The sequence below is a fragment of the Nicotiana tabacum genome, chromosome 4, assembly GCF_000715075.1.
Source record: "Nicotiana tabacum cultivar K326 chromosome 4, ASM71507v2, whole genome shotgun sequence".
In the NCBI taxonomy this organism is placed as follows: Eukaryota; Viridiplantae; Streptophyta; class Magnoliopsida; order Solanales; family Solanaceae; genus Nicotiana; species Nicotiana tabacum.
This window is the reverse complement of record NC_134083.1, coordinates 118227915-118240336: the sequence shown is the minus strand read 5'-3', so window position 1 is coordinate 118240336 and position 12422 is coordinate 118227915. Positions and strand designations below refer to the sequence as shown.

At 36.8% G+C, this 12422-nt stretch overlaps 1 protein-coding gene across 1 annotated transcript; it reads left to right on the top strand.

Annotated features, from left to right (window-relative positions):
• Positions 1 to 974: 974 nt before the first annotated feature.
• Positions 975 to 7164, top strand: LOC107807681 (serine/threonine-protein kinase SRK2E-like). Its single transcript, XM_016632112.2, has 10 exons — positions 975 to 1112; positions 1217 to 1459; positions 2400 to 2474; positions 2559 to 2660; positions 2743 to 2796; positions 2893 to 2985; positions 3405 to 3497; positions 5919 to 6023; positions 6104 to 6202; positions 6606 to 7164. Exons 2-10 carry the CDS (start codon positions 1283 to 1285, stop codon positions 6894 to 6896), a joined length of 1089 nt encoding a protein of 362 aa, XP_016487598.1. The 5' UTR covers positions 975 to 1112; positions 1217 to 1282; the 3' UTR covers positions 6897 to 7164.
• The last annotated feature ends 5258 nt before the right edge of the window (positions 7165 to 12422 follow it).

Sequence of the window (12422 nt, the reverse complement as noted above, 5' to 3'; positions counted from 1 at the left end):
TCCCTTCCGACCGATTTTGGTCGGTTTTCCCTTCCCACCGATTTTGGTCGGTATGCTTTGGACGATTTTTTACAGTTTTCTAGTAGTGTCATGTCACATTTACGACCACGTGTTTCCAATGTATTTTATTTTTTATTTCCATCCAATCAAACTTAGCCACATAAATTGAATTTGAAATTGAACTTGTATCTTGTTTTTGGCACAAAATGTTCAAATAAACAACATTCAGCTTCTCATCTCAAATGCTCTTCTTTCTCTCCTTGTTGCAGGAAGTAACACCAACGATATGTATTAGTCTATCGCATGATTTGTCGTGTTCCGTTGCATCTGATTGAGTCGACAATTAATCAGAATATAACTTCCATTAGTTCGGTCAGCACCTTAACTTCCAAGTATGGCTGGCGTTTCTAAAACGAGATTTAATGAGAACAAAGTGTTAAAGAGTGCGCGCAGGGTGGTGACCCACCCTACCCCCTCCATACCCAACATTTAACATTGCAGCATTGCCTATTTGCCTCAACCGTCACCCATATTTATTAATTGTTGCTCTTTTATTTCATATTTTAAAACTTTTTCTGCTTACTCCTTCAAAAATAAAGTCTCAACACTTGGCTGCACAGTGCACTCAGACATTTTCTGATTCTGTGTGTACACCCTTATCCACTAAGCCAAAGGGAAAAGGTTCACCTTCGCATATTCTGACGCCAACCTGTCCCTTAATTTAAGTTAAAGAGGTCACCTTCGTCATTTCAATTCACACAAAATATTGCCACCTTATTTCGCTGATTCAGAGAGAACCGAAACAATTATTATAGCTTTATTTATAAAAAAGCTTAGTTATTATAGTACTGCCTACTCATTCTGGAAGTCCAAAGAAAGAACAAGTTGTTGAAACACTCACTTCAACAACTATATTTAAATATACATATATGCGAGCCGAAAATAAATTGTGATTTGATTATTACTTTGTGTCTTAATCGACGAGTGCATTTATGCATGTAGTTCAAGTCGAGGGCAATTAAAGCTGTTGTGGTAAAGTGATGACTTGTTCACGGGTTTGGAGCTCATCACTTAGCGCTACTCACCTTTTCTTTCTTCTTCAAAATCCTGAGGTTCATCCTTTTCCATGTGGATTCTCCTGTCTGATCTTTTGTTTTTGGATTGGGGTTCTTTTTTTTTTGTGTGTGTGTGGTTAATTCTTTGTCATAATGGTTAGGTAGCGGATGATATATAATGTCAATATGAGGTTCGGCTGAAGGAGAGTTGTAGAGAAAGATAAGTTATGGATCGGACGGCGCTAACGGTGGGACCAGGGATGGACGTACCGATCATGCACGATAGTGATAGATACGAGCTTGTTCGAGACATCGGTTCGGGGAATTTCGGAGTAGCAAGGCTTATGAGAGATAGGCAGACTAATGAGCTTGTTGCTGTCAAATATATAGAGCGAGGTGCTAAGGTTAGTGTTCCAGTTCTTTCGTTTCATTGTGCAGCTTGTCACTTTCTTCGGTGCTGAAATTTATATTTACTCTTTTTGTTTTATTAATGCAACAAACTGTTTGATTGTACACCAAGTTTAGCAAAAATAAGACTTTTGGCTTTCAATATGCCAGTTTTTTCAGAACATGAAAGAATGTCATATAAGGTGGATTGAAAGGGGTATTAGGAAAACTTTACCAGGTTTCGCTTGATTTATTTGTCAGTTTAATGATTTAGTGGGTGTTAGTAGCTCTGACCATGGTGGGGGGGTTGGCATTGATTGACATTCCCTAAAAAAATTGGTTTTTGCATCCAGACATGAGAATTATGTAGTGGATTGGGGGAAGAAGTAGAAAGAATGAACTCTGCTCACTCTATGTTTAGGAATGTGACACTCCCTGCTACAGTTGTTGCAGAAAACTGATAGCTTAAACGAACCACTCCCTCCATCCTATTTTATTTGACACATTGGATCGCACATGGAACATAAAATTTTAGTTTGATCTATGTTATATTAGTGTTAGTGGAAGAAAACATTAAAGTACCGGTTAAAAAGTTTGTAGAGTTAACATTGAATTCTTGAATGATTTGAAAGTCAAATAGAATAAAACTATATTGTTTAGTAGAATGGTGCCAAACCTTATGTAGTGTCATGTGCATTGGGACCAAGGAAGTATCAGTTACTTGTAACAAACTTAAACAAAGGAAAATTGACTCTTAGAAGGCCTTTTTTGTGATGGCATTCGTTAGAGGGTCTCTCTTAGAGGGCTTTGTCATTAGTCTATTTTTTGTAGCATTGTCTTGAACAATGGCACTTTGTGCACTTGTTGGGAACTCTGTTTATGGGAATTTTATTGGCCATTTACCTTTTACCAGTTCATCTAACTTATTTTTTTGTTCATTATCCATGAATATTGCAGATTGATGAAAATGTCCAGAGAGAAATCATCAACCACAGATCATTGAGGCACCCTAACATAGTCAGATTCAAGGAGGTACTTTTGAAAATCCATTTTTGTTAACTGTTAAGGTTCTGTAAACTTGATAGTTAATGCTAATGAATGACAATTTGGTTCCAGGTCATACTGACCCCAACTCATTTGGCTATAGTGATGGAATATGCATCTGGTGGAGAGCTGTTTGAGCGAATATGCAATGCAGGCCGGTTCAGTGAGGATGAGGTTTATATCTTACAATGCGATTTTGCTTGTTACTATGTCCTGCATACATTTATTATCTATTAGCTACAATTTTTTGCTGCAGGCACGTTTTTTCTTTCAACAACTCGTATCAGGGGTCAGCTATTGTCATGCCATGGTACTTACTGCCACCTTTCTCTGCCTTTTAATGAAAAGGAAGAATCTATGCAGTTTATGGAAAAGATCCTGATTGCAATTATTTTCTTTTATGAAGCAAGTTTGCCACCGAGACTTGAAATTGGAGAACACATTACTGGACGGAAGCCCGGCACCAAGGCTAAAGATTTGTGATTTTGGATATTCAAAGGTATCGAGTGTTTTCTCTCTACTCTTTTCCTATACCAACTACGTACTGAGCTCATCTTAGAAAGCATACTCTCCAGTGTTGCAGTGTAAACATTTGGATTCAATGCTTTGTTTCATGTGAGCTAGCTTGAAAATATAGCAACTCTTTTTCATGTGGGTTTACGCGAGGGGTGGAGCAACAGTTTTACTTGCGGGTTCTCTAGGTTTAGCTCGGTATTTGTGTTAAAAATTTATTTAATGTGTATAAATAATTTATCCAAAATTTAGTAACTTGTCTTTTCCAGAATTCAAAATTCATGACATGGATGAGATTTTGTTGTATCTCAAACCCTTGAAGTATTTGAACTTCTTTTTCCTTGTTCTTTCTTCATGCATCCTTCATATCTTGTTGAGCATCCTTTTGACTGTTGTTGCTTGCAGTCCTCAGTGTTGCATTCGCAGCCTAAATCAACTGTCGGCACACCTGCATATATTGCTCCTGAGGTTTTACTCAAGAAAGAATATGATGGGAAGGTAACTCTTTTACCATTTTAGTCTTTCTTTTCTTTTGGTAGGTGGTAAAGTTCGAAATATCATTGAATCAGGCACCAAACAGAGTGCTAATCCCTGTACAAAGTTGTTGCAATACTTGCATGATTTTCAAAGTTAATATGAATGTTATCCTTTTAGACAAAGATAGAACAGTCACAATCTACCAATACATAAGGCTTGCTTTTTCTATTCACGTCTATGAGCGTGGACACCTCTATTTTGCCCAAAACAAAAATTGCAATATCTGTGTCCATTGTAAACGCTCCTCAGCACAAACCGAAAAGTTTTGATAAACCAGCTATGAACTTGGTCATGTCACCTTGGGTGCTCTTTTTTGCTTCCCGCACAAATGCCAAAAAGGAGTTTGGTTTCATATCCGGAAATTTTTTCCTGGCTACATGTTATTGCCTCCATGGTAGAAAGAATTCCTTGACGGAAGACGTCATCATCCAGAAAATCCCCAGTTTCAATGATAAAGGACCACAAGTATAGCCCTGTTCATGAAGCAACACAATATGATGAACTATCTCGTCTAAAAACTAATAACCATTCGCATATCTAAGTGCCCATTATTTTCATCTGATATCTAGTCGAGTGATACTTCCAGGCTGCTTCCTATGCATAAAAAGTTGCTAGTTTGGACCCTCCTCCAAATAATTTTCCAAAGAGTATCTTCATTTCCGTAATTATTTGGAGCTGCATAAAATAGAATTAGCAGATCATTGAGTAGTAGTGTTCCACGTGAAGCTATCGTGATCTCTGAAGCTCAGATCAGTTTTGCGCATAGATTAAAAGGAAGAGAAAAGATTCAAGTTCCCAATTCTTTGCAACACTTCTTAGTTTGGGTTGATAGAATATTGACATCCTTGCAAACAGAAATAAGCTTGAATGACGTCCTGTTTTCTGTCATTAAATTGGTGATAGTGGGGGAATGGATGCTCAAGAGCCCCTTACCAGTTCTTTCTGATTCACAAATACCCTCTTATCCCACCCTCCCCGCAGGCGTTCCTCTTGCACCCATGTGTCCGGTTCCTCTTAATTGTCATCCCTAATGACCTACCCATCTTGCTATCTGTGGATTTCAGTTTATTTTCTACAATTGAATCCAGATTAGATCTTTGTAATCATCCCTCAACTTTGAGTCACCTATTGAATAATGTCCAAGAGAGACCTGCCGTTTTATTGAAGTAGTCTAGGAGACATGTTTAACTATTTGTAAAGTTAAACAGTTTTCTCAATCAACTTTTAGATATTTTTAGCTACAGAATTTTGATTTACATTACTTTTAACTCTTAACTATGCAATTTTATTTGAGAAAATAAAAAATCAATGTAGAATTCACCAGTGTTGTCAAAGGCTCGGTTAAGCCGCACTTTAACACTCAAGCGGTGCAAAACTGGATCAGCGTTCTGCTTCTCCTATGCGGTGCTTTTGTACAGGCACGAAGGCAGTAAGGCATGTGCCTCATCGTCCATGGACCGTCTATTTGTTCTTAAAGCCCCCCGAGAAGGGTTCTTAGACGCTGTTTGATGGACCATTCAGCATTAGAACTATCAAGATGTGAAAGGATAGATTTGTCTGAAAATGTAAAAAGTTGTTCTGTTAAAATACTTAATTTGTATAAAATTCCTTGAAAGTTCGCAGCCAAAGTAAACTTATTTTCAAACTGTATGGATACCTTGGGATTTTGGGCACTTTAGATGTTCTATTGAATTTAATCTTGTTCTGCTCTCTTATTGGACCAGTTTCTCATAATTAAATTAATTAATCACGATCTTCCTGTTCCACAAGACAAGAATGCACCATTGTTTCTAGATGTACTCAAAGCATGACATACTAGTATGTAACTCAGTAAATGCTGTTTTTTTTAACTCGGTGAAATATTAAGAAATAATATTTACTTGTTTCTATTCTTCCTCTCGAAAGGGTCTTTCGGAAATAGCCTTTACCTCCTAGAGGAAGGGTAAAGTCTGCGTGCACATTAGCCTTCTCAGACCCTACTTGTGGGATTCCACTGAGTTGTTGTTGTTGTTGTTGAAATATTAAGAAATAAGTAATTCTGTCAATGTGGAAGGGACCATATAATTATATTACCAATTCATTAGACCCCTAAAAAGTGCAAACTCAACAGTCCAAATTTCAAAATTGACTTAAAATAGTTAATGGCCATAGGAATCACTTGTGTTCAAACTTTTTGCTGTACCAGACAAACTTAGCCATTTGTTTGTTTGATGTTTGTTCCAAAGTTTTCGTTTTACTCTCTACCTATGTCATAAACACTTGCAGACGAGTTTCGGTCTTGTTTGGTTTTACCTTCCTCCAATAAGCTATCATATTCATTGACTTTCATATGGCTTATTCATCGTTTAAAAGTTTTTCATCATTATCACAACTTTTTTGCAGATTGCAGATGTATGGTCTTGCGGGGTGACTTTGTATGTCATGCTTGTGGGAGCTTACCCTTTTGAAGACCCAGAGGAGCCTAAGAATTTTCGCAAGACAATACAAGTAAATTCCTTTACTCTATTGTTGCTGCAAAATCTTCATCGTTTCTGTTACTTGACTCCAAGCTCTTTTCTTTTTTGCAGCGAATCTTGAATGTACAATATTCAATTCCAGATTATGTCCACATATCTGCTGAATGTCGTCATCTGATCTCAAGAATATTTGTAGCTGATCCTGCAAAGGTATATTAACTTTGTCGAAATAATAGTTTCCTGTATTCAAATTTTCATCCTTCACTGTCACTCTCAAAAGTATACTTTTAAGATTTTCCAGTTAACTACTCTTTGGGTGTAGCAACAGTTCAATGCGTTTATGGTTGAACTTTTATCCTATCCTGGTCAGGGGAATCTTTTACCCGAAGGTGCCCATATCTTTGCCAATGGATCTTCCTTTTCTTTTGCTAAATCGTTTTTCCGCACCCCTTTATCATGATTCTTCACGGGGCTTCTTTCTTCTCTTTGTTGAGCATTGCCTGGTGCGGGAAGTAGTATTTGATGAATAGTCTTATTTAGCTTTGTTTGTGATTGAACAGTTTGAGCTATATTCAGAGTTTAATTTGGTCATGCTATGTTTGCATTGCAACAGAGGATAACGATGCATGAGATCAAGAACCATGAGTGGTTCTTGAAGAACCTCCCTGCAGATCTCATGGATAACAATACAAACAATCAGTTTGAAGAGCCAGATCAACCTATGCAGAGTATTGATGAAATCATGCAGATAATAGCCGAGGCCACGATTCCTGCAACTGGAACCGACAACCTGAATCAGTATCTTACGGGATGCTTGGACATTGATGATGACATAGACGAAGACTTGGAGAGCGATGCTGACCTTGACATTGATAGCAGTGGAGAGATTGTCTATGCAATGTAAAAGATACGCAAGGCCATGTTGATGAAATGAGGAGGACCCGTGTAGTCCCGTAGTTCTTAATTCTCTGGTCGTACTCTTTGGTATCCACTATCCCCTATATGTATATGAAATGCAGTTCACACATGTTGAAGATCCAATCTCCCCCTCCTCTCTTTCCTTTCTTCTGTGGTTGTATCGGTAATCTGTATTGATGTTATTTTCCTGCTCAAACTCTGTACTTGTATAAACTACTCTGTAACATTATACAACTTGCATCGTTTACCCTGTAGCCTGTACTTGTATATTTGACCATTACTGAGGAATTGTACTCTAGGGGAATAATCACTTCTTGCATGCAATTAGCAATGTCCTTGCAAATGTTTTGCGTGATATGTTGTGACATTTAGGTAGTTTTCTTGTTCTCAATCTATAGCTCTATATGTAACGCACAGATTCGAGCAGTTTCTCCATCTTACCTTAATTAGTTTGATACAAATTGCATTCCAAGTTTTCATCTTGGCGAAATGGTTGAGGTATGAATTGAAAGATGCTATTATTTTAGGGGTGAATTGTGTCTTGTTTAATTTTCACGTGTTAAAGAACCGGATTTTTTAACTTATCTATATACTATATTAAAAACACGAAGGCAGTTAGCGAAATATCGTTCGCATGTTTTATCCTTTAAAAATAGAGTTCACATTAGGCAAAATAGTCATTCTAATTAATTTCCTAATGTTTAGGGATAGTCATTTAATTATTTTTCTAATATCTAGGAATAATCATTTAGTTTTACTAAAAATCTTTCCTTATTTAAATATTAAAAAATTAATTAGAATGACTATTTTGCCCACAATGAACTTTATTTTTAAAGGGTAAAAAAGGCTAACGACATTTCGCTAATTGCCTTCGTGCTTTTAATATAGTGTAGATAAGAACTCTTAATATTTAGGACTTTAAAAGTAATAAAAGTTTTACCTTATTTAAATTATTTCCTCATTTAAATTAACATACTTTTCATATTGAGATAATATGAATTATATTCTTTGATGGGCCTGGAACTCACTTGAACAAAGCGTAAAATTTTAAATCAAAAGATCCAAACGCCATTAGTTATGTATTTTATTTTGAATTTAATTTTGAAAGAATTAGTTTTGAAACTTTAAAAAGAATTCCTTGGTTTCAAATTTTTGTCGTCTTTTACACTTTGTGTGTTTTCTGACTCATGATTATCTTTAATTATTAATATAACTATGAAACTCGTGACCAATATCAGTACTAATAGTAAGATTCTCATGATAAAAATAGATATTGCAAACACTATTATAATGATTTATCTATATGCACATTACATGAAATGTTAATAGATTTTTATACTTTTTGAGAAATATATTACATAATGATACCTTCATGTTGGTTAAGATAATAATAATAATAATAATAATAATAATAATAATAATAATAATAATAATAATAATAAAATAAATATATAACAATGACCAGACCATCTATATTTACAACAGAAACCTAGAAACACATGTAATTGGGTTTAAACAATACTTATCCGATTAAATTGTTCGTATGATAGTTAAAACTAATAATATAATATCTTTTTTTCAGTTTGATTTCCAATAAGGAATAAGATGAAATTCATATTATCTACTTGAGTAATAGGATTTATTTTTTAAGGTCATGAAGAATATAATATTGTTATAAGATATGTTTGAGTACGAGTTAGCATATTACTCTGTCATGTCGAACAACAAAATCAAATGCACAATTCATATACCAAAATCATGATAAGACATTAGAATAATTTTATGTGATGTACGTAATATTTTCTTTATTAAGCTCGCTATTATCAATATTCATCATTTTCAAAAGCTTGTGCTCTTTTTGATTTTATTTTATAAGTCAATTACATAGGTTAATAATATTTGTGTAATTTTTTAAAGAATTATACTCGCTGATATGAAATACACGCGCAACGCGCGTACTCTAAATCTAATACTATATTAAAAGCACGAACATTTTTAGCGAAATGTGGTTCGCCTTTTATACCCTTAAAATTTTATTTTCACATTAAACAAAATTATCATTTATGCTTTTTCCTAATATTTAGAAGTTTTAAACCAATTATATTTTGTTTATTGTTTTTTTACCTTTTTTGAAATATTCATTTTTTATATTAGGATTCTAATTATTATAACTTTAAAATTAGCTGAAATTTTGGTTATTAAATCCTTCCTTTTAAAGCTAGGTACTAGGGGAGAAGTCTTAATATTTAAGTCGTAATGCATAAATCCAAGAAATGTACTACATTAACAAAATATGACAGTAATTGTTTAGAGCTTCTTTTGTGTAATTGAGTAACATAGAAACGACAACTAATACTATCCTAATTTGTGCTATCATTAGTCTTAGGCTTTAAAGATAGATCAGATTTTTTAGGAGTGTTTAAAGACATCATGTAGTATAACTATAATTCATTTAATATAATTTGTATTTTTTTTTTCTTTAATGTAATTTCCTTTTCATTTTGATGTAATAAATATATAGGATTGCGGACCGGAGCCTCGGCGGAACCTCACTCGACTCTCGAGCTCATCATTCCATCCTTTAACCTACTTGAACTACACGCGACCTGATTTCCTTATTGTATACGGTCAAAATCGGGCGTACCCGATTTTGCTGTTTGATTGAGACAAGGGAGTTGCATCGGGGGTAGCCTCGTAATAAATCAGACCCGAGCTCGAAGATGAGACATCAAACCTAGAGATCGAAGTGTATGTTGAGACTGAGGCCAACAACAATCGAGACCAAGTATGACCGACTTCGAGGGCAGCATAATAACGGAATGGCGAGATATCAGTAACCGGTCGAAAATCACGGCGTGAATCTCGAAACATATATTCGAGACTGGTCGAGGATCATGGCGTAAATCTCGGAACGGACCGAATTAGAAGCGATTAACTAGCTGTTTATATGATTTCCTTCTGTAATTAGAGACATAACATAATTAGGTTTCCTCTACTATATAAAGAGGAGTTCCAATCATTTGTAGGCATCATGATTCACTGAAAAACATATACATATATGTTGCTTTCTATGTCTTACTTATTGTTCATCATTGCTTGTTCCATCCTCTGCTGTTCTTATTAACTAACCTCGAGACTATCTTGAGTCAAGGTCGAGGAATTGTTTGCAGACCGGTTTAATCTATTTTACTGTCCAATTTATCTATTTAATTCGTTATTTATCAATTGGTGCTGGTTTAAATCACATATCCTTAAAACCACAATATAAGTTAAATTATTACTCAATTTTTAGGGTAAATAGTTTGGCGCCCACCGTGGGGCTAAGGATAATAGTGATTATTCAGTTCTGATTCTGGTAAAACACACTATTTTACGCTTGTTCTTGTCGAGTATCTTTTCTTTCAGGTTAAAACATGTCAAACTTACAAAACGCATCCACACACGGTGACAATGGCCTCGAATTCCATGATGAAAACGAAAATGTGATCGCTCCAAGAGTCGAGGTGCCACAGGCTAATCTCGGGGCAGCACCGGTTGCCAACCCAGTTGATATCAGTTTGCACGTTGCTCTAAACGCAGACTTAGGCGCAGATCTCGATAGGAGTGTACGTAGAGAAGGCCGATCTAGTAGCCAAGGAACACAGGGCAGAGGAGACGAAGGAGTCAGTCTCCAAGTGATATTCGAGATGCTTCAGGTTCAGCAAGCCGCTATTGCTCAGTTACAAAATCAACATAGAGCTCCAAATAGGGTCGAGCTGAAAATTAATCGTTGTACCGAGCCAGTACCGAAAAGGTCGAATGGTAACGAATCGGGGACTAATCATGCGGTAATGAAAATGCTCGAGGAGCTCACCAAAAGAATTGAATCAAGGGAGAATAGAATCGAAGCCAACGATAAAAAAGTAAAGACATACAACTCTCGAGTTGATCAGATACCGGGGGCACCGCCAATCTTGAGAGGGATGGATTCGAAGAAGTTTGTACAAAAGTCGTTTCTTCTAAGTGTGGATCCGAAGCCTATTCCAAAGAAGTTTTGTATGCCAGACATACCCAAATACAATGGGACCACCGATCCCAACGAGCATGTTACTTCATATACATGCGCCATCAAGGGTAACGATTTGGAGGATGATGAAATCGAATATGTGTTGTTGAAAATATTTGGAGATACCCTTTCGAAGGGAGCAATAATTTGGTATCACAACCTGCCACCAAATTCCATCAACTCATTCGCCATGTTAGCAGATTCTTTCGTAAAGGCATACGTCGGGGCCATAAAGGTCGCAACGAGGAAATCAGACCTTTCAAGGTAAGACAAAGGGATAATGAAATACTCAGGGAGTTTTTGTCCCGATTTCAAATGGAACACATGGAGTTGCCGCCGGTCATAGATGATTGGGCCGTTCAAGCTTTCACCCAAGGGTTGAATGAGCGGAGTTCGATAGCATCACGTCAGTTGAAACAAAATCTGATTGAGTATCCAGCTGTAACTTGGGCAGATGTACACAATCGATATCAGTCGAAGATCAGGATCGAGGACGACCAATTAGGAGTCCCTTCTGGTTCATTATATCCAAACAGGTCGACAGTTAAAAACCAGAGGGACGTCGATAAGGATCCAAGGTCGAACAGGGACCGATATCAACCTTATACCGCAGATCGAAGGAATAATGGTTCAGGACGCAATTCCGCCCGGAATGATCGAAGAAATAATCGAGGACAGAATTCTCGGGGACTTATGAGAAAAAGTGGTTTTGACAAGTGTGCCGATCCCACAGAGGCACCTTGGTTATCGAAATATAACTTTGGCATCGATGCATTGTATTGGCAATCGGAAGGATCAGAGATACTAGGTGGCCCAAACCCTTACAAACCGATCCTTCCCAAAGAAACCCAAATTTGATGTGCAAGTATCATGGCACGCATGGTCATAAGACCAAGGATTGCAGGCAATTAAGGGAGGAGGTAGCCCGTCTATTCAATGAGGACCACCTTCGAGAGTTCCTCAGCGATCGAGCGAAGAATCATTTCAGAGAAAGGGACGCCAACAGGAAAAATGAACAGGAGGAACCCCAACATGTCATTCATATGATCGTCGGTGGGGTCGACATTCCATAGGGACCATATTCAAACGCACTAAGGTATCAATCACTAGGGAAAAACGAACCCGAGATTATGTTCCCAAAGGCATTTTATCATTCAACAACGAAGAAGCAGAAGGCATTTCTCAGTCCCACAACGACGCTCTGGTAATTTCTATCTTATTAAATAAAGTTCAAGTTAAGCGTGTTTTAGTGGATCCAGGTTGCTCGGCGAATATCATTCGATCAAGGGTCGTGGAGCAGCTCGGCCTACAAAATCAAATCGTGCCCACAGCTCGAGTCTTAAACGGTTCAGTATGGCTAGTGAAACAACTAAAGGGGAGATTATTCTACCGGTGAACGTGGCTGGAACCTTTCAAGATACTAAGTTTCACGTAATCGAGGGTGACATGAGGTACAATGCCCTGCTC

Bases quoted from the DNA above. Each gene is read 5' to 3' on its own strand.
- LOC107807681 (XM_016632112.2), top strand. From the start codon at position 1,283: ATGGATCGGACGGCGCTAACGGTGGGACCAGGGATGGACGTACCGATC. The intron at 2,475-2,558 runs GTACTTTTGAAA...ATTTGGTTCCAG, and splicing joins ACATAGTCAGATTCAAGGAG to GTCATACTGACCCCAACTCA. The intron at 6,203-6,605 runs GTATATTAACTT...GCATTGCAACAG, and splicing joins TTGTAGCTGATCCTGCAAAG to AGGATAACGATGCATGAGAT.